The 22,668-nt window shown below is 45.7% G+C and overlaps 1 protein-coding gene across 1 annotated transcript in view; it reads left to right on the top strand.

Annotated features, from left to right (window-relative positions):
- CACNA1B (calcium voltage-gated channel subunit alpha1 B) overlaps window positions 1–22,668 on the top strand; it is a 508,111-nt gene that overhangs the window by 13,248 nt on the left and 472,195 nt on the right. Inside the window, exon 3 of the mRNA XM_054007857.1 lies at window positions 2,989–3,128. Within this exon, the coding sequence (XP_053863832.1) occupies window positions 2,989–3,128 (140 nt within the window). The remainder of the gene's footprint in view (window positions 1–2,988; window positions 3,129–22,668) is intronic.

The raw sequence follows: 22,668 nt of genomic DNA, 5'->3' as shown, positions 1-22,668 counted from the left end.
TACCCTCCATCCAGTCTGCCCTTTCTCAAGTTATGAAAACAGTTAAGGAAGGAAAGAAGGCAAAGTAAAAAGCCCAAATATCAGGTCTTCATGCCGATCTAGGGGATTTGGATGCTTAATTCATGTTAATTTTAATAGGGTCTGAGCCTCTAGATCTTTGTGTTGCAAAACTCCATCCTAGGACTTTGGGAGCAGGGGGATAAGTGCCCTGTTAGTTGGCTGAAAAATGATGAAAATGTATCACTACAAACTTGAGATTTTTTGGGGGAGGGTGAGGGGGAGTTTGAAATTTTGAAATGTTTGACCCCTCTTTGCCCTTAACCATAGGAACTGCACACACATCCCTATGATAATTGTTCCTATGGAGTGGGTGGGTTGGGGCATGGAGTTCTGGGAAAACGATGGATTGCTGAGTTTTTCAGATGGGTGTTCTTTCCAATTACTTGACAATTTCCTCCGTGAAGAATCCTTGGTGTGAATGTGGATGTATGTTCACGCTGCTTTTGCAGGATGTGTATGTACCTGTTTGGGAGGGGAGTGGCTCCTTGCTTCCTGCACTGGTGAGAATTTGGCCGTTTATGGTACACCCTGTTTGGAAAGTCTGAGCATGTGCACATGTGCGGGGTTTGAGAGCTGAGCAAGAGTTTTGATGCTTGCAAAACAAATTCTTGGATCAATCTCACTTCCTTACCGCTTAACCTGTGAGAGTCAAAACTGCTGCTGTTCCTGCCCAAAAATACTGGGCCAAATTTTATCCCCACTGGAATTGTATTGATTGAAATGGCAAGACACCAGGGATGAAGCGAGCCTACAGTCCACTCAGAGTCAATGGGTCTTAGGCTCCAAATATCTGTCCTTTTTGAAAACCGGACATAGGTTGCTAAGTTACTTAAGGCGTGTACATTGGAAAAAACAACCTTACAGCAGCAAGTTTCAGAGCCCAGGTCTACAGATGGGGGCTCATGCTACAGGGCTAAAAATATCCGTGTAGATGTTCCCACTTGGGCTGGAGCTTTTCTCGGAGACCAACCTCCTTGCCAGGCTTCACAGCCCGCTCTTCAGCCTGAGCAGGAAGGTCTAGACGGCTGTTTTTAGTGCCGTAGTAGGATCCCGAGTCTGTAGACTCCGGCTCTGAGACTAGCTTCTGTAGGGGATTTTGTTGGCAGTATAGACATTAGCCTTAGGTGCTTTTGAAAATTGTACCTAATGTCTTTGCCATCTCCAGCTTATACGTTAATGCCAGCCACAGCCATTCCTCTTTGGCCCCGAAGAGAATTTTCTGATACTTAATTTTTACTTCAAATAATCTAATTGACAATGCCACAAATGTCTGTGGTGCTGAACAAAACATGGCCCCTACTCCCAATGAGCTGACAGAATAAAGTTCTGATTGTTCAGTGAACTCCACGTGAGCCCAGGAAAACTCACTAAAGGGTTGGAGGGCCTAAAAACCCAGTCCCATTGTCCTTAATTGGGCAAAACTCCAAGGGAAGTGAATGGGAATTTTGCCTGAATTGTGATCAAGTTAATCACAAAGTTAAGCTTGTTTCACAAAGTTAAACAAAAATAAATATAGGGCAACAATTCAGATGAGTGAAGCTGTGGAGACACCATGGAGGAGAAAGTTACTGAAAGAAGAATTGACGGAAGAAATGATTTTGGAGGAGGATGGGGGAGGGGTGGATAAGAACGGCTGTACTGGGTCAGACCAAAGGTCCATCCAGCCCAGTATCCTGTCTACTGACAGTGGCCAATGCCAGGTGCCCCAGAGGGAGTGAACTTAATAGGTAATGATCAAGTGATCTCTCTCCTGCCATCCATCTCCACCCTCTGACAAACAGAGGCTAGGGACACCATTCCTTACTCATCCTGGCTAATAGCCATTAGTGGACTTAACCTCCATGAATTTATCCAGTTCTCTTTTAAACGCTGTTATAGTCCTAGCCTTCACAACCTCCTCAGGTAGTGAGTTCCACAGGTTGACTGTGCGCTGTGTGAAGAAGAACTTCCTTTTATTTGTTTTAAACCTGCTGCCCATTAATTTCATTTGGTGGCCCCTAGTTCTTGTATTATGGGAATAAGTAAATAACTTTTCCTTATTCACTTTCTCCACATCACTCATGATTTCATATACCTCTATCAAATCCCCCCTTAGTCTCCTTTTTTCCAAGCTGAAAAGTCCTAGCCTCTTTAATCTCTCCTCTTATGGGACCTGTTCCAAACCCCTAATCATTTTAGTTGCCCTTCTCTGAACCTTTTCTGGTGCCAGTAAATCTTTGTTGAGATGAGGAGACCACATCTGTATGCAGTATTACAAGAAGTGGGAAGGCATTTATAAATCAAATGAAGCTAAACAATTCATTCACAAAGAGTAATCTTGGTTGAATTTTGCCTTACGTTTATTAAAATGAATTGTCCACAATCAGGTCATAACATTCTCAAATTATTCCGCGATTCAACTTATTTCCCCATCAACTAATTTTCAGTTTGCAGATCATTTGCAAATAATATGTTCCCAATATTTGCAGTCCATGCTGGTCTGATTGTCTATGTGTCAGGTGCTTTTGTTTCTGGTCCCCGACTGCATGGTGCTTGTAAGTCACCAACATGGGAAGAACTTTGCAGTGTACAATTAAACCTCAAATTTGAAATTTTGTGCTTGGTGAATATTTGATCTTAAAATTCCCTTTTCATGACTACTTGGGCGTCTGAAGCGTGAATGCTCAGATATTCACGGCAAAAGAAAATGAGACTCGCAAACATGTTGAATCACAATTTATATTTGAATGTAAAAAAATATTCATGGAACAGTTTTTAGTTTTTTTTTTTTACTACTATGTCCTTAGGTCTGGTAACATAACTATATATGGGTTTCCACTTAAGAAACTTGAACACTGAATACATTATTTTTAGTTGTACAGAAGTTGAGGCAAACACAGAAATGTGTCTCTCTCTTTGACATCTCTAATTTTTTCCCCTTCCTTTCAGGATGATACTGAGCCGTACTTTATTGGAATATTTTGTTTTGAAGCTGGTATAAAAATCATCGCTCTGGGGTTTGTTTTTCACAAAGGCTCTTATCTCCGAAACGGCTGGAACGTGATGGATTTTGTCGTTGTCCTCACAGGGTAGGTGACTGTTACCGTTGCTTCAAGTTTGCTAAGGCTGCTTTGTTTCATATTGTTTTTTAACCTTGGATCCGTGAAGAATTTGAAATATGTACTGTAGTAAAGTTGTGCATTGCTGGACTTACTGTCTTTAAATAATAGCTGAATGAGCTGGTTTTTGAAGTATTATTTGAACTGACCTAAAAAGAAGTTTTGAAGACTTGTTAAAATCCATACTGTCATAACTTGCCCAGATGCTCTGAGATGCCCATTTTTCCAGGTTCTAATTACCAATAGGTACTCAAACTCTAGTTTCAATAAACCCTCCTCTGAAATGGTGGAATGATTTCAAAAGGAAACACTGACAAAGGTGATGGGTGAAAGTTTGTCTTTGTTGAAACAGCTGCAACTCCATCAGACTTCATGGAGTTTCACCACAGATGAAGCTGACCCATTACAAAAAAGTGGCTTTAAAAGGAATAACAGAAAGAGGCTGAGTGTTCTCAAAAGCTCTACAGTTAAAAATTCTGTTTGCACTTCCTGAATTGTGTAATGCACATGTCTAGCTGGAAAACGTCTGTTGGGCTTGGTATGTTGCACCTACGCTGAACGTGCATTGTTCCTATGCTGTAGGTTATAACAGTTTACAGTTATGTACTTTGCCATAGTGTGTTTAGCCAGCAAGAGATTAGAAAAGTAACTTCGTTTAAAGAGTTCTTGTGAATCCATAGTGATTTATGAACTGTACCCTTAAAGTCCAAAATAGATGTTAGGGTTTTGAAGTCCTAATTGAGGATCTGATCATACAGTCTTTATGCAGGCAAACACCTGATTGATTTCAGTGGGAGTTTTGCCTATGGAAGACTGCGGAATCAGCCCATTAGTGTTAATATCTACTTGTTTTACATACCTCTCTCTGGCACTGTGAGTATATTCTCATGGGGAATATACATTCTCTGATGTCCGTATCCTGGCATGTGATGTGGAATGGAGTGCTGTTAGGAAACTGCATGCATATATATATATAAAAATCATTAGATGCATTCTGACTGTAGTTCTATTTGTTATTCAATGTACCATGTGATGTGACTGTCAAGATGTTGAAGGGAATTTTTTATGCATTAAGAAGAAAATAAATGTGTACGCTCTGATTCTCCTGACGCTGGAGTAAATCAAGAGTATCTTCACTGGAGCCCAAAAGGAGAATCAGGCTCATATTCTAGGAATTTGTTAGCGGGGACCAGGATGAAACCTGAATTAATGCAGTTGCTACAGTCGATGATGATGATAGGATGTTTCACATCCTATTTCTCATCGTACCCTTGTAAAGAAAGGAGAAACAGACCTCGATTCTGGAAAGCCCTTAAGCACATGTTTAATTTCACCCTTATTCCACAAAGCATTTAAGCATATACTTAAGTCTGATTGACTCCAAAAGTACTTATACATGTGCTTAAAGTTAAGAGTACAAGGGCTTTCTTGAATACAGATGCTTTTCTGAATAGGGGCCATATTTTGGATTATACGGGCCGGTTTTTTGATTTACCTTCTTTTAAAGATCTGAACACAAAATCAGAACATACCGTGTTAAATGCTTTCTGATTGTGACCGAGTTGCTCAGGATTTAGCTCCAGGGCGTGGAATACTGCTGGCGCGTGCCATGCCTATGGAATCATAAATGAATGTGTAATGCTGTAGGCACGACACGGGCATTTTATTGCTATAATTTCTATTGCAAGTACTTGCAGAGCTGTTTGATCTCTGAATATAATTGTGGATTACCAGTTTGATTAGACAGCTGTAATAAGGAATCCTGTTGTCATCTGCAAACATGTATAATCCTTTGAAGTACAATCCTGTTAATGTCAAGGCTTCTGGTTTCCAGTGGTGGCACTAGCTGGGTTGTATTGAAGTTGTCTTGTACATGGACTTCCCAGCAGGCAAGCAGTGCAGGGAAGACTTAGAGTAAACTGAGTGAAATCAAGTATAGCAGCCGTCTCCATTGAAGAAATTCACATCACCTGTAAATATTACAACTTATGGCCCTGATTCTTTGGCACGGTACTTACATGCATGCTTAACTTCAAGCATTGAAATCAATGGGATTGCTCATGTGTTCAAAGTTAGGTATGTAGTGTCCATACCTTCCTGAACTGGGGCCTGAGTTTGAAAGACCAGTAATGAAAAGAAGGAACCTATGGGACAGAAGTGGTGTTGAAAGATCTGCAACATCACACAGGATATTAAATTAATTTTTCTGTGAAGACTCTTGTACTCTGGTCAATTTCCTAGATTAACAGGTAGTTCTTAGTTTACCATTCTTGCTACACATTTTCTAGATTAAAAGGCAAGAATTTATGGTGGTTTGGGCATTGTTGGCTAGCTCAGATATCTTTATTTACCCACTCATTTTTTTCTCCAATAACCCATATACATAAGAAGCTTTAAGCAAAGCCATTTTGTTAGAGAGAGAGATCATTATGACATCCCCGCAAGAGGACTTTAAAGAAAGGTCACTGAGGAAGAATGTTGACCAATAACAAACCTGATTATTTCTTCAGGGAAGATTTTGCTCGTTGGTGACACGAATTAAGCTTGAATTTTTCTTTTCTATGAAAGGTGATAGCAGATCAGTTTATTTAAAGATGCTTGTGGTATGGTGTGTGTGTGCTACAGAAAATAATAAAAATTACCTACAGTAGTAAATGTGCAGCTGATGTAGCATTTCACATATTTATAGAATGCGTGCTACAGTATTACTCTTGCTACACTCATACGGCAAACTCTCTGTCGTTGCCAAGTTATTTTCTTCTTACCCCATACGTACTGATACTTTGTGAGATGGATTAATTTCTCTTATATGGAAAGTGCACAACTGTCAAACCAGACAACTCCTAGGTCATTCCAAACCCCTCTCATTGCAAAGATAAAAAGGTAGACTCCGTTCAGAGTGCAAGCACAGAACAAAGCTCACCTTCAAATGAATTTTAAATATATATGGATTTTGATTTCTCAGGTTTGTGAAAACATATGATGTGGTACAGAAAGTCACACACACACACACACACACACACACACACACACACACACACACACACACACACACACACACACACACACACACACACACACACACACACACACACACACACACACACACACACACACACACACCGCCTCTGTTAATCCTGTATTCTTTGTAAAGATAAATGACGAGCACCGGAAAACCTGATCTCATTTTCAGCTTAAACCCAGAAAAGCAAAAAGCAGATTTGCTCTCATTAGCTGTTTCCATAGGGAGAGAGGGCTAGTGGGTGCTGTGCTTTTATCAAACCCGTCCTTTGTGTGAATTTGAACATGAGCCGATCACCTGTCTCAACAGAGATTCTGCAAACTGCCGTACCCCTTTCTCAGCCTCTTCTCCCCCACACCAGAGCCCAAATCCTGGAACATTTTTGATGATGTTGTTGTGGCTGCCAGTAATGATAGACATTTTGTCTGTCAAAATTAGACATTAGAACTTGTTAATTAGAAAATAAATCACATTTCTGGTATCTGCAGCCAGGATCAATATCCTATTGAACTAAACTGGAGGCTAATAGATTGTGGCCTAAAATGGCTTGTTTTATCATTCCAGAAAGCACTCAGTCAGTGTCTTACCACAAAAGTGCTGTGGTGTCTCTTTCTCATTTACTTTCAGGAAAGCCTGCCGATCTGCTGTTGTTAAAGGCAAGGGAAACAAGTAGATTTCTGCTCTTTAGAAGATTTTCTTTCCCCTGGATTTTTTTGTTTGTTTGTTTGAAACTCCTCCGGTTGCAGACAAGTACCAAGGGAAGTTGCATTGTTGTGATGTCTGTTGCCACAAGTATTTAATAGCTGCTGTTATTTGACTTGCATATTTTTATTGGTGTGTTTTAACTCCAGTGACATTTCTTTCCAGTAGTAACTGTTAACAAAAAACCCAAAACAAAACGCACCTGAGCAAGTGGACTAGCACCAGAGAATAGGCCCTGCACACCCTTAGATCAACCTGTACACCTGCAATGTGTCCTGTAATGGCAATTCCCAATGTTTCTGGGAATGGAGCTAACTACCTTGTGTGATGCATCAGTGTCTTGCCAGAGGCTTGGTGTAATGTTCCTTTGGATTAGGGCCTGATCCAGAGACAACTGAAGTCAGTGGAAAGATGCCAGTTGACATCAGTAGGCTCTGAAACAGGTCCTTAATGAGGCAGACATGGTAAACTCCCTCTACTCCATAGAAGGAACATGCCGTGTGAACCTGTTGCTGTTCCTTGCCATTAAGAACTAGCTGTAGCCTGCCATACAGTCACATTTGTGCACTAGCATCAGAGCTTTCTCCCGCCTTAAGCTGCAAGTACTAAAGGGAAACATTGTTGCATTCACTGTAAAATGTCAGCAGAGCAATTTTGCACAATAGTCTATAGCCAATGGAAGGAAACTTGATTGTGTCTGCCGGAGCATTCCATGCAGCAGAAGGAGCGGTACTCTCCCACAGTGTGGGAAGGCAGACTGACAAATGTCGGGCGGTATGTTCTGGCGGAGCTGTTTCAGTCTCTGCTTCCAAGGAAGCATCGCTCTAGTGGCACTAGTAAACCCAACCATAGTTGGGAAGGTAATTCTTTCTGCACGTAGTAACGGCCTGATTGTCCTCGATGTGGACCTGGCTGGTTATGAAAAGCAGCAGCTTCTGTACCTCAGTGGTATCAAGTCCCAGAACACTTTTCTTACTTGCTGCTTGCCCTGCACTTAGACAAAGAATCAAATAAGCAGCAGAAAGCCAGAGGAGGCTAAATACAAAGTTTCCTAGCTTGATATAGGGTCCAAAACCCAATTCTCTTAAGAGTTACCAAGTCTGACAGTTATTAGGAGGAAGGTACATGAATTATCAAAAGGGAAATGCACAGCAGTGTCTGGAGCTCTGATCATGCAGCCAGAGAGGGAAATACCTTGACCTGGTTTCGCGAATGTTTGTTTGACATGGGGGTGAAGAGTACTCGCAAAGCGGTTGGTAAAAGAATGAAAAGTGAATTTCTCGATGCAAATGTGTAGGTTGGGATTTTCAAAACTGCCTGCTAGATTTTAGATGCTCAATTCCTATTAATAGGTTAAGCACCTAGAAAATGAGGAACACACAATTAGTGACCGCTTGTGAAAAGTTTGGTTTAAATAACTTGCCTAGCATCATATCGGAATTCTGTGGCAGAAGCAGGGATAGAATCCAGTTCTCCAAGGTAGCATTCACCTGCCTCAGGCATTTAATCATCTTTTCTCTTCCTGCAGTTCCCTCCCTCATTCACGACACACCTTCCAACTTCTGCAGCAAATGAGGCCAGGGTCCTACAGACAACAGCCTTTTTCACTACACAACCTTGATTGAATCCCAGAACAGGGTCTGTCCTGCAGAAAGAATAGGATGTGGTCATGTAACTAAAGATGACCCGAATGCATACATACAGGATGGGGCAAATTAAAGTAGCACAGGCAATGTTAAGTCTGATGCTTTCTAAATTATGAGTGCTTGACTTTTCAACCTTAATGTTTTTATTCATCTAGTTTTGGTATGTAATATACATAGCAATGGAGATAGGTATGAAAAAGATCATTCACATAGGAGACTTTTACATCTTTAATATCTTTTACCCACATTTTCCTAGAGCCCTACTATAATTTAGGGTGTATTTTTGTGGATTATTCCCATGGCACGGAGCTCATGGTGTCACGCCTTTAATAGGGCATCAACCTGGCTCTTATAATTGTGCCTACAGTTTTCATGCCTATGTCTTTATGCATGCGAAAAGCTTGGAGTTGCGTGTCTGAATGCAGTTGCCCAGGCAATCGGCGTTTGTGTGTGCACAAAGAAGTAGATTGAAAGAACTGTTGGTGCAACGTCAGAGGCTGCTTTTGAAAATATGCTCCCTGGATTTGTCTAACGACCCTCATACCTGAAGTGCTTTAGGGGCAAAGGGACCAGAAGAGGGGAAATTTAGGTTTGTCTGTGCTTTGTATGTCTTTAACCCTTTCCATAACTTCAGCAGAAGGCAAAGCTGACCACAAGCGTCAGTGGAAATGGATACTTTCACAGGAACGGGCTTTAATCTTGGTAATTTGTTGAAGGAAAGAAATAAGCCTCTTTGTATCACTGCATTGTACGGGTGGCGATGGGCTATGGCTGATTGCTATTCATGTTGTGCATGAGTCACACTAAGAGCAAAGCCTATATAGAATTAGTCGATTTGATCCCTCTTTTCAATTTCTTTTGTGCTTTCATGATGGATGGTGACTTGCTGGTGCAGAAGAGCTCGTGGTACCTTGCGAAATGAAATCAGATAAGAAATGTGACAGGGTGAAGAGGGTCTAGGTGATTTCCAGCGAATGCGGCGTTAACTCCCTGCTGAGATCTCTCCCTGGGGTCTGGAAGGGAATAGTGAAGCAGGGCGAGAGACCACAGGCCCCAATAATAAATAAATAAAGCAGAGAGAACCCACCAAGAACCAGCTGCTTGGTAATTGGCGAGAAGGGCCTCTGTGGAGGCAGAACTCCCCCCTCAGGAGCTAGCTTTAAGGGGCTTGGCTTGTGCCCATCACCATGGTATCTGAGCCCCTTCCAAGTATATTGATGTGAATCCAAGAAGACTTGAGAGGTGGTGTGGTTCAGTGAGAAGGGCATTAGACTAGGAGTCAGGCCACCTGTGTTCCGATCCCAGCTGGGCCAATTATGTCACAGCTCTGTGCTTCGATTTCCCCTCCCACCCTTTCTCTGTCTTGCGTATTTTGATTGGAAGTTCCTAGGAGCAGCCAGTGCCCAGCGCAATGACCAAGTCTCTGCCGGCATCTCTTGGCCACTCCCATAATGCAAATCATACTGATGTCTGTCTCTCCAGCTTTCCTGTCCCCTGCTCTGCACAGATGTTGTTGTGTGGAATCTGGGATTTTGTTAGGGACTCGCGAAGGCAGCTGGAGAGGTGGGTTGTACCATATGGCTGCATGGTGAGTCAAGGTGAGCCTTTCCTGAGCCCTGTGCGCAGCAAGGCTTAGGAATAAAGCCACAGAGAGACTCTGTGCTGGGTGACCAAGTTTCCTTTAGTCTCCAGACCTTGTGGGCCAGGCCAGGACCTCTGCTGGTGCAAACTGGTGTAGGGCTTAACATGTATATTACGGTAGCGCCTACGGGCCAACCAGGTCATGGCCCCGCTGTGCTGGGTGCACATAGGCTACATCTACACTTGGAGCTGGTGCTGTGATTCCCAGTTCATAGAGAGAGATTCTCATTGAGTGTGCACACTCACAATAGTGGTCTGGCCACAGCAGCATGGGCAGTGGTGAGCGGCAGCACGGCCTAGTCCCCACATGCAAATCCACCCAGACCCATGGGTACGTACTTAGCCTATGCTGGGGCTGCCCGCGCTGCTGGGGCTACGCTGCTGTTTTTAGCGCACGAACTCTACAAGAGCCAGCCCGAGCATGTCTACGCAAGCTGGGACTCATGCCCTCCCCAACTCCAGGTGTAGACAGAGCGGTAGAATAGCTCCATTGACTTCAGTGGCGTGACACCAGTTGTGGATCTGTCTGCCTTGAGAAGGGGAAGGAAACGTGAACGCCAAAGCGCTTCTTGGGGAACACAGAACATGCCTGACCTGGGACCAGGGATGAAAGTAACTTAAAGGACTTACCGGTACGCCGGAGTCCTGAGTGGAGGCGTGACCTCAGCCGGAAGGGGCGTGACCTCAGCCGGAAGGGGCGTGACCTCAGCCGGAAGGGGCGGGCCTTAAAAGATTTACAGGCCCTGGGGCTCCGGCTATGGCTGGGAGCCCCAGGGCCTTTAAATCATCCCAGAGCTACCAGCTGCAGAGGTGGCTGGGAGCTCAGGGGCGAATTAAAGGGCCCAGGGCTCCGGCCGCCGCGGAGCTCTGGGCCCTTTAAATCCCTGCCCGAGCCCGGCTACTGGAGCTCCGGCGGCGCTTTAAAGGGCCCAGGGCTCCCCGCAGCGGCTGGAGCCCTGGGCCCTTTAAACCACTGCCGCGGAAGCCGGTCCAGTCCAGCACGGCGTACTGGCTCTTGCTGGTACCCCGTACCGTACCATACCGGCTTCCTTTCACCTCTGCCCGGGACATCCTAGGCATCAATCCTGCAGTCTAATCTGTGCGGCTCCATTGAAGTCAGTGGGGTGCCATGCGGGTGCAGGGCTCTGGCCATGCAGATCAATGGCATATTTGGGGCTTTAGTTTGAACTCATCCATGTCATGACACAAGAAGTTTTTAAGCCTTTCTTTTGTCAGACGTTCCAAGCCTGGAGTTTCTGCTCGCTCCTTCTCCTTCCCAGTATTGCGGCAAGGTGTGAGTTTCAGGTGAAAGTCTCGGAAGGGAATTAGCTAATGAATTTAAGGTGCTTTTGTTTTGTTTTACTAGCAGCAAATACTAGAGGCGCTGACTACCTGGGCTGTGAGTAGATAAATAATGGTCCTTATGCAAGCACGAGCAAGGAGGAGGAGGTCTGTGACAAATGACTTTTCTCCAAAGAGAGTGAGGAAACATGACAGCGGCATTTTTCAGATTTCCATCTCCTGCCGATTTTCCATGTTTTGTGCCTGTTAACAACTTCTCTGCAGCTTTTTCTGGTAGCAAAAAAGAAACACAATCCCCCGTGATTATTGCTGTGACATTACTGGAGAGCTTCCTCCTCCTTCTCCCACAGACCCTGCAGTGGGCTGCCTGCAGAAGTGTGTGTGTGTGGGGGGAAATAATCCACGAGCAATTGAATGGAAGGCATGTTCCCCCATTGCAATAGGGTCGTTATCGGAGCTGGTAATGCAGGCTGGGGTCATTAATCTAGGCAGCAGTGTTACACGTGTCATGGCATTAAAAGGGAGGCTAGTAACAACAGAACGTCATCTCTACCGAGTCCATTAGCCAAAGAATGTCAAGACAATGGGGGCTTGGTGTGGTGGGGAGGTTTGCTGTGGTCTGTCCCTAAGCTGTGATGGTTCCATAAATGCTGGGTGATGCAGATATCTGTCCCCTAGGGAGGCAAGGGAGCTGTTGCCTGCCCTGGTGGGAGAATCTGGTCAGCGGACAGTTGCTACTCTCTGGGGCAGAATGTGCTACTTAGGTAACTAACTCGGAGTGTTGCATCCAATAGTAGGCCTCGTCTTTACAGATAAAGAGGAGCTGATCACCAAATGTAAAATTAATGGTAACTTAGGGCCTGTCTACACTACAAAATTAGGTCAACTTAAATTAGGTCGACCTACAGCCACAGCAGTAATTCAATCGGCTGTTGGTGTCCACATGCCCCTCTTTCTGCTGGTAGTGCGTGTCCTCACCAGGAGCACTCGCACTGACCGAAGAAGGGCATTGTGGGGCACTGAGAGCCAGAGTGTAGGGCGCTGACAGCTGCGAAGGGCTCACAGCTGGAGCCCCCTGGCTCTGGGGCTGACAGACAGCCAGAGCCGAAGACCAAATGTGAAATAATAGCAGCCGTGAACCTGACAAAAATGTCAGTTTCACTGCTGGTAGGCTCCCTGCTGTGAAATTGACCCCCCTGCTGGGCTCACAGCTCAGGCTGTCAGCCCCCAGGGCATGCGGGGGAGGGGGGGGAACAGCTGGGACTCCTGTTGCTACCTCCCGGTGAGGGATTGGGGCAAAGGGGGAGGAGAGCCTGGGCGGCTCGGCCAGCAGAGTTAAGGACAATAAGAAGGAGTTTAAGTATATTAGGGACAAAAGGAATCCTGACGACAGTATTGGTCCATTAGAATTATCAGCAATAAATATGCAGAAAAGGCAGAAGGGTTCAAGAAATATTTCTGTTCTGTATTTGAGGAAAAAAGCAAAGGATAACATCCTTTCCGTTCCACTGGTATCTCAGCAGAGTGTAAAACAGCAGCTACTAAAGTTAGATGCTTTTAAATAAACAGGTCTGGATAACTTGCATCCAAGAGTTTTAAAAGAGCTCACTGAGGGGCTCATCGGACCATTAATGTTGATTTTCAATAAGTCTTGGAACACCAGAGAAGTTCCAGACAACTGGAACTAAGCTAATGCGGTGCCAATATTTAAAAAGGATAAATGGGATAATGCAGGTAATTACAGTCCAGTTAGTCTGATATCGAGCCTGGGCTAGATAGAAAAGTTTGATATGGGACTTGATGAATAAAGAATTAAAGGAGAGTCCTGTACAGTAATACTAATCAAGATGGGTTTATGGAAAATAGATCCTGTCAAACTAACTGGATACTTTTTGTTGATGAGATCACAAGTTTGGCTGATAAAGGTAATAATGTCAATGTAATATATTAGACTTTGACTTGGTATCACATGACATTTTGATTAAAAACTAGAAAGTTATAAAATTAACATGGCACATATTAAATGCGGGCTAACTGATAGGTCTCAACATGTAATTGTAAATGGGGAATCCTCATTGAATGGGTGTGTTTCTAGTGGGGTCCTGCAGGCACTAGTTCTTGGCCATATTCTATTTAGCATTTTTATTAGTGGCCTGGAAGAAAACATAAAATGATCGCTGAAGTTTGCAGATGACACACAAATCGTAGAAGTGGTAAATAATGAAACGAGGACAGGTCACTAATACAAAGCCATCTGAATCACTTGTTAAACTGGGCCCAAGCAAATGTATGTGTGTTAATATGGCTAAATGTAAATATATACATCTAGGAACAAAGAACGTAGGCCATACTTATTGGATGAGGGACTCTATTCTGGGGAAAAAGATTTGGGGGTTGTGGTGGATAATCAACATGAGTTTCCAGCGTGACCATAAGGCTAACGTAATCCTTTGATGCATAAACAGGGGAATGTGGAGTAAGATTAGAGAGGTTATTTCACCTCTGTACTGGGCACTGGCATAACTGTTGCTGGAATACTGAGTTCACTTCTGGTTTCCATAATTCTAGAAGGCTGTTGATACATTTGGAGAGGGTTCAGAGAAGAGCCATGAGAATGATTATAGAATTAGAAAACAAGCTTCAGAGTGATAGACACAAGGAGCTCAATCAACTTAGCATAATAAAGGGAAGGTTAAGGGGTTTGATTACTGTTTATAAGTACCTACATTGGGAACAAATATTTGATAATTCATTCTTCAGGCTAGCAGAAAAAGGCATAACATGTCCCATTGGCTCGAAGTTGAAGCTAGACAAATTCAGACTGGAAATAAAGCATCAATTTTTAACATAGAGGGCAACAAACCATTAGAACAATTTACCAAGTGTCATGGTGGATTCTCCATCACTGACAACTTTTAAATCAAGACGGGATGTTCTTCTAAAAGATCTGCTGCAAGAATTATTTTGGGGAAGTTCTCTGGCTTGTGTTACACGGGAGGTTGGACTAGTGAATCACAACGGTCCCTTCAGGCCTTGGGATGTCTGAATTCATGAATGAATCTACTAGCATTGCTGTGTAAGCAATGTTAGTGATTCAGAGAGCAAAGAAGAATAAAAGGGCAGCTCTAAACCATGCTAACTTGCATGATCTTCAATGCTCCAGAGCAGTGTTTCCCAAACTTGGGCTACTGCTTGTGTAGGGAAAGCTTCTGGTGGGCAGGGCTGGTTTGTGTACCTGCCGCGTCTGCAGGTTCGGCCGATCGCGGCTCCCACTGGCTGCAGTTCGCTGCTCCAGGCCAATGGGAGCTGCTGGAAGCGGCGGTCAGTACGTCCCTCGGCCCGCGCCGCTTCCTGCAGCTCCCATTGGCCTGGAGCAGCGAACCACGGCCAGTGAGCGCTGCAATCGGCTGGACCTGCGGACACGGCAGGTACACAAACCAGCCTGGTTCACCAGGGGCTTTCCCTGCACAAGTGGCATCCCAAGTTTGGGAAACACTGCTCTGCAGTAAAAATTACTACAGGGTGTTGTCTAATGATTAGCACTGAAGTGTGGGACTGAGGACCCCCTGGGTTCTCTTCAGACACTGACACACTCTTTGGCCATGACCAAGTCACTTAGGCCTAAGTTTTCAAAAGCAACCTCTGATTTTGGGTGCCTCAGTTTCAGAATACCCAGCTTTAGGCATCTAAGGGCCTGACCAACGGGAGCTGGAGGTGCATTCTCAGCACCTCTAGTGAAGTGGGTGGGAGCTGTGGGTAAGCAGCCCCTCAGCAAATCAGCCTCCCAGGTATCTAAAGCCAGGCAGCTTTAGAATTAGAGGCCACTTTTGAGAACATGGGGGTGTTAATATTTAGGACCAGGGCTGATCCTAAAGGGTTTTTGGTGCTTTGGGAACTTTGAGTTCCTCAAGGTTTTCTGAAGGGAGATGATGGTTTGGCAGCAGCACTGCTGAGAAAGATCTGGGAGTTGTGGTGGATCACGACCTCAACATGAATCAGCAATACGATGCTGTTGCAAAAAAAGCCAATTAACAGAGGCATAGCATGCAAGTTACGGGAGGTGACAGTACTGCTCTACGTGGTGCTGGTTAGGCCCCTGCTGGAGGATGGTGTCCAATTTTGGTCACCGCTGTATAGAAAGGATGTGGAGAAACCAGAAAGGATCCAGAGGCAAGCGACAAAGATGATCTAGGGATGGAATGCAAATCATATAAACGAAGGCTGAAGGAACTGGATGTGTTTACTTTGGAAAAGAGGAGATTAAGGGGAGACATGATAGCGGTCTTCAAATACTTGAAGGGCTGCCATAAAAAAGATGGAGAAAAGTTGTTCTCTTGCCACAGCGGGCAGGACAAGCGGCAGTGGGTTCACACTACACCACAGCAGATCTAGATTAAAGCTCAGGGAAAACTTCCTAACTGTAAGAACAGTAGGACAATGGAACAAACTGCCTCAGGAAGTCGTGGAAGCTCCTTCACTGGAGGTTTTCAAAAAGAGGCTGGAGCCAGCTGCCTTGGATGGTTAGACAACAAATCCTGCAGCTTGGCAGGGGGTTAGACTAGATGACCCTCATGGCCTCTTCTGACCCTGCGGTTCTATGATGTGCCAAGGAGGATCAGGATGTGGGGAAAAGTGACTTCCACTTCATTCATTCCAAAGTGTCAATAACTGCAACATGAGAGTGGGAAGGGGGGTTGATCCAGGCTGGGCCAAGCAGCCCAGGGCTACTGGAAGACAGGGGAGTGGTAGAGTGCCGTTGGGCCATCACGTACATATCCCAAGAGCCAGGAAATATTCCCCTGGCTCTCAGATGATTAAGATGTTAATCTGCAATGTCATGGCAACATTGTTAGTGCAATCTATTAGACAGCACACTGGATTGGGACTCAGGAGACCTGGGTTCTATTCCTGACTCTGCCACTGGCCTGCTGACTGACCTTGGGCAAGTCATGTCCCCTCTCTGTGCCTCAGTTTCCCCATCTATAAAATGGGAATGATGACGCTGGCCTCACTTTTCATCCGGAGCTCTCAAAAGGTCATATAAGGGCTTGGTGGTATTAACTCTGGCCCTTCTGTGTCTGTCTGCTTACAAGGGAAGGTGTTTTTTTTTTTTTTTGCCCCTTGATGTTTGAGATCTCCAGTAGAAAGGCCACTGCATAAAGGCAAAATGTCTTTAATATAGTGGACAGTAGAATGAATGGGGCAGCGCACGGTTCCCTTAAGCTAATTCTGGGCTGGGCCAAATGTGAAGTCTTGGAAACTCCACTTCTGCAGTGTGAAAACAATGGATCAACAGGAATCCTAGCCGAGCCCAAGCCGAAATAGCTCCTGTTCCCCCCAGGTGACATGTCAGGCATATAAAGAGCTGGGATATTTGAAAAGCCCTTTGTGATTCCTGCAAATGAGCTGGCTGGTTTAATCCCTTATTTTAAAAAAATCTCCTTCCTCCCTGGTGTTTCAGCATTATCTAAATCAGTAGCAGGCAATGAACAGAAGGCTTTCTCTCCATTCTCTTGCAACCAGCCAGTCAGGCAATGCACCGCCTGTTGGCTTTCAATAATTGAATGGAAGGATCTAATTTGCTCTGGTATTTCTATGGAGGAATATTGAAGACACCTGTTGATTTTAAGTGGATACACTTACCCTGCCAGTCTGGTTAGGCCACCTTGGTTTCAATAGCTGGCTAGTGTTGGGGCAGGAAGGAGGTTCTGATTAAAAACCCATTGCTGATCAAAGTGGCCTGGGAAAGGCTCTGAGCATGCTTTTATTGCTGGGCTGAAACCAAAATTCCAGAACCAAGCACCCTTAAACTGTGGGTTTAGGAGGTAGGCAATGCAAATGAGAGGGTCAGAGAAACTTCCATATGAAGAGACTGAAAAGACCGGGCCCATTTAGCATGGGACATAGTGGAGGTATAGAAAATAAGGATTCATACAGAAGGTAAATTGTGTGTTCCAACTTCTTCTTTCATAATGCAAGAATAGGGAATGTGCAAAGACACTTGCTCATTTGCAGTGTAAACTTATGTGATGCAGAATTAACCTGTGGAACTCATTGCCACAAGAAATAACTGGGGCCCCCATGGATCCAAAAAAGGACTGGACACTCACATGAACCAAGAAAACATCCACAGTTATGTTAGAGAGGAACCTTTTTTTTTTTTTTTTTTTAGAAAGGATATAATCTCTCCTGCTTCAGGGCTGTTAATGACGGGGGTTAGGAAAAAACTAGGGTAGTTACTCCATAACTGTTCTCTATCGGGTGTCTTTACCCTTCCTCTGAAACAGCTGCTACTGGCCACTGTCAGAGCCATGATACTGGAGCACTGGTCTGGTCTCGTACAGCAACTCCTAATAAGCTTATTTATACATATGAAAGGCCAAATGTTGCCATCGGGTACACGAGGAAAGTCATCAGTGTGAGTTGCAGTGAGATGCAGGCTCCAATACTTGACATCTTTAGATCAAGACTGGCTATGGTGCTAAAAGACATGCTGCAGCTCAAGGAAATTATGGGCTTTGTGCAGAAATTACTGGGTGGATTCTCTGGCCTGTGTGATGCAGGAGGTCAGACGAGGTGATCGTAACGGTCCCTTCAGGCCTTAAACTCTATGTATCTGTGCGGATACATTGGAGAGCAGATTTTGGCTCTAAAATCGTGTGTCATTAAAATGAATTGTAATGATGAACATGGGGCTGTTTTCCCAATAATATAGAAATGGCTTCTGTGCAGAATAGCTGCTGTTGGTCTCTGCGGCCACACCCTGCTTATTGCTACACCAAAGCCATCCTCCACGATGGGAAGGCAGGGTAGGGAACGGACAGCGGCTGGCCGCAGCTTGCGGCAGGCTCTTGTTGCCGTGTTGTGTTAGGTTGAAATGAAAACGTAGCTGTTAAATACAAACTTCCCATGCCTGGAGACGAATAATGCGGCTTCTAGTTCCTTCTTTTCCCAGAGGAGAGTGTTGGACTTAATCCCCACCACCTGTAAGGCAAGGGAGAGAACCTAATTAGTTATGCTCCTCACCTGGGGGGTGATTGCCTCCTGGCCAGAGGAGGAGGAGCAAGGCTGTATAAGGAGCAGAGGGAGCTCAGGTAGAAAGGGGGAGACCCAGGAAAGAGGAGATTAGGAAAGGTTCCTGTTCCTGGGCAGGCCTGGAGAGAAGGACCAGTAGTTGGGATGGGCTGTGGGCAGAAAGCAGAGCTGCATTAACAGGGTTAGCTCCTGTGGTAAGACCCTAGAGGGGAGACAGGGTTGCCAATCCCTCCTGGTTTTGTCGGGAGTCTCCCGGAATCGGGCTCGATCTCCCAGAGGCGACTGAAGCCAAACCGGGAGATTTTTAGGCGGCTAAAAGTTCGGTGGTGCAGCTGGGCTAAGTCAGGCTCCGCCCCTGCAGCTCCCATTGGCTGCAGTTCCTGGCCAGCAGGTGCTGCAGAGTCGGTGCTTGGAGTGCGGGCAGCGCGTGGAGACCCCTGCCCCCTACAGGGGCCGCAGGGATGTGTTGGCCACTTCCAGGAGCGGTGCGGGGCCAGGGCAGGCAGGGAGCCCGCCTTAGCCCTGCTGCACCGCTGCCTAGGAGCTGCCCAAGGTAAGCGCCACCTGGCCAGAGCCTGCCACCCAGCCCTGAGCCTGCTCCTGCATGCAAATTCCCTCCTGGGACCTACACCCCCTCCTACACCACAATCCCTTGCCCCAGACCTGAACCCCTTCCCAGAACTTGCACCCTGCACCCCAACCCCCAGCTCCAGGCTGAGCCTGGAGCCCCTCTCACACTCTGAACCCCCCAGCCCAGAGCCCGTGCCGCCTCCCACACTGCATCCCCCTGCCCCAGCCTGGTGAAAGTGAGTGAAGGTGGGGGAGAGGGAGCGACAGAGGGAGTGGGGATGGAGTGAGTGGGGCGGGGCCTCGGAGATGGGGGGGGGCTTGGGGAAGGAGTGGAGCAGGGGGCGGGGTGGTTTATGTGATTGGACAGTTGGCAATCCTAAAGGGAGAGGAATCCCGAGCAAGGGCCCATGAGGACCAGGGAATAAGATGGAAGCCTTTGAGGGATGGAAAGCTAGTTTCAGTGGTACGTGGACTCCCAGCAGGGAAAAGCCTGGGGGAGGAGTTGAGGTTGAGCCCTGGGGAGGCGAAAGACCCTTTGTCTAGAGTCAAGCCCAGGAAGGGCAAAGGGCCTTTTTGCTTAGAGCTGAACCCCGGAAGGGGATTCAACTATTGTGTGGCTTGGCCAGGGGGCGGAGCCACCAAAGCCCCAGTGAGGCAGTCCAGAGATGAGACCACCTGGGACGGACCCCTGCGGCTGAGGAATTGGCCGCCAGGGGAGTGCAAGAGGCAAAGTCCCTTGCAATGCCGCATCCAGTCGCGAAGGGATGCTCTAGAGAGGTAAGGAGGTGCATTTACTGGGCCACTAGCTCCCTTCTGCTCCATTTCATAGCTCTCTCCATGCCTCTTGATGGGATAGCAGCACTCTGCCACTGGGAATCTGGCAGGGGGGATAAATCCTGAAGGAGGCCTGGATCCTTTTCTAGCATGGCTGGGACTGCAGCAGGGGGTATGATCACCTGAGGCTCTGGCTGCCTGTAAACCTAACTGTATAACAGCAGATGCTGGCCATGCGCATTCCCTAGATATGTGGGTAATCCTGTTTCTGGTATTCGGCAGGCAAAATTCCAGAGAAGGAACAATTTCACAGTCCTAAGACTTGGCTGGATAAGTACATGTAGCTGATCAACAGCACCTAAAGCCTATGCATGTCCAAATGCAGTGGATATAAATCCTGTGTCTTCACAGAGATCACATTAGCGTTCAAGGCCCCAATTCGGCAAAGCATGTGTTTAAAGCCCATTGATTTTCAAAGGGACTTAAGCGTGTGCTCAAAGTTAAGCATGTGGCCTAGTGCTTTACTGAATCAGGACCCAAAATACCATTTCTGAAACATTTTAGCAGGTGACATTTTTATCGTATTTACTAACGTGTAGTGATTATCCCTAATCTGACATTGAAAAAGATTTAATAGAAACAAACACATTTTTCCAGTTTTCCTTTCCTGGTGTTAAACTTCATTTAACCACTTCCCAGACAGAGAGAGATTTTGGTGCTGAAGATTTTATAAAGTCCCGAGATGAGGAATTTTCCCCGGGATGCATAGCTAAAAAGTTGGGTTGGGTGAATCCTGTGCTCTTCGCACTGTCTAAAATCCCTTTCGTGTAGTAATGGATAACGTGTTTTAAATTGGATACGTACAATGTAAGAGGATTTGGGAATACTAAACTTGGCTGCCAATTGTAGGATAGATAAAACCACTCCTTGATCTATTAAGTCCATTACGGAAAAAAAGAAAGGCATTTCTCTCCCCTTTCTCCCCCCGCCCCGGTTAGAAAGTTAATGCTAATTATAACTGATATAAAATTAGGGTAACCTTGGATTAGCACCAGAGGCGAAAGGGATGAAAGAAGCTGAGTATGATCGGATTTCCCTGCTTTAACTGGACTACATTGAAAAGAGATTGTAGAGGCAGGTAATGCTGTGTATTTGCAACGAGAGATGCAGGACAGTACACACCTACCTGGACGCCCTGGGTACGTACTCGGGTGGCCAGCCTATGCTCCCGCTGGCTAAACTGCTATTTTTAGCATGCTAACTCAAGCAGGGCCAGCCCATGTCTGTCTACCCAAGCTGGAAAGAACACTGCCTGCAATGTAGGCACCCATAGTTAGTGTGGCCTAGCGGATAGAGCACTGGGCTGGGCCTTAGGAGACCTGGGTGCTATACCTGACTCTGGCCTGCTGGGTGATGGTAGATGGGGCACATCGCCGCTCTGTGCCTCAGTTTCCCCATGTGTAAAATGAGGATCATGATACTGACTTTCTTTAAGTGCTTTGAGATCAGAGCTAGCTCGGGTTATTTTTAAGGGCACTTAAAATGTCCCCAATAAATGTTTAAAAATCTTTGTTTTAAGTTGTTGAAGCCCACCGGGGAGCATTTGAAGCTGATGATACGCAGGCACACGTTTGACTGCTTTATCCAGACCCTCCTCTTCTTCCTCCCCTGCCCCCGGCCACAGCAGCTCCGTGTTCCTGTTTGTAATAATTGTTCTAACCTCCCGGCTCCTCTGAGACCCTTGTTGTTGTTATGGGGAGGAAGGCTGGGTGAGGCATAATTTCAATGTCTTATATCCCTGTTAATATGTTAACCTAATCGCTTTGAGAATGCCATTAAAAATCAATTACATTAATGGGGCTCAGTTGGAGATTTTCTAAAATGTGGTTATGGCCAGAAAAGTGACTTTGCAATATTGGCCCCTTGGTATTGCAGATATTTGCTCCTTATAGCGATCTTCCCACTCAGAGCTGTGCATTTTACTGACAAAGTTTTGGCTCGTGTCAGCTCTGCAGAAGGCAACATAGCGGCTCAAGGGCAAGCTGTAAATTTCATGCTCCAGGCCATAAGCCCGTCACTTTTGGGGTCAGGAGGGAATCTTCTTCTCTCCTTTATTAATTATTTACATTGTACCACAAATGGTGTGCCTTGGCAGACAGGAAAGAAGACAACATCCCTATTAAGCTTGCAGCCTGGAGCCTGAGCTGGCAAATTTACTCCAGAGCAAATACTTACTACCCCGTGTAGTCGCCTTCTTTGCCTTCCTATTGGCCTGCCTCCTAGGTATTTCTGAGATGCTGATCACTGTGATGTCTGAGTTCAGTTCCTCAAAGACATGCGGTGCTCGTTGTTGTTGGAATCAGGCTACCGGATTCAGTAACCCTGTGGTCTGGTCTGGTCTGGCATATGCTGTATATTTCCACCTCTGCTGTAATCTTATGTGCATGCAATGGATGGAGGAAGAATTGTCTGGTGGGTAGCCCGGACCACAGGAAACTCACATTCAATTTCCCGTTGTGCCTGGATTTGCTGTTCAGAGGATGCGTCTGTCAGAGACTCTTACGAGCGGGTGAAATATTATTTAAATTCACTCCTGTAACCTAAGATCTAAGGTAACAATTGATTTTCAAGGCATCTATTCATCCAAGGGAAGTAATGTAGTTACTGAAGCATGTGTCCTTGCAGCGTCCCCAGGGCGGATACCAGGAGATGGGGCCTTTCATGAGGTGCACGTCCACCCCCTGCACTGACCGTGGAGTGGAAGCAAAGCTTGCTAACAAGAGCCCAGATTCTGGCCCACGCTACTCAAAGCCTGCAA

The sequence above is a fragment of the Malaclemys terrapin genome, chromosome 17 (assembly GCF_027887155.1).
Source record: "Malaclemys terrapin pileata isolate rMalTer1 chromosome 17, rMalTer1.hap1, whole genome shotgun sequence".
Classification (NCBI taxonomy): Eukaryota; Metazoa; Chordata; order Testudines; family Emydidae; genus Malaclemys; species Malaclemys terrapin.
The sequence above is the reverse complement of the archived record's forward strand: the minus strand, read 5'-3'. Positions and strand labels throughout refer to the sequence as shown.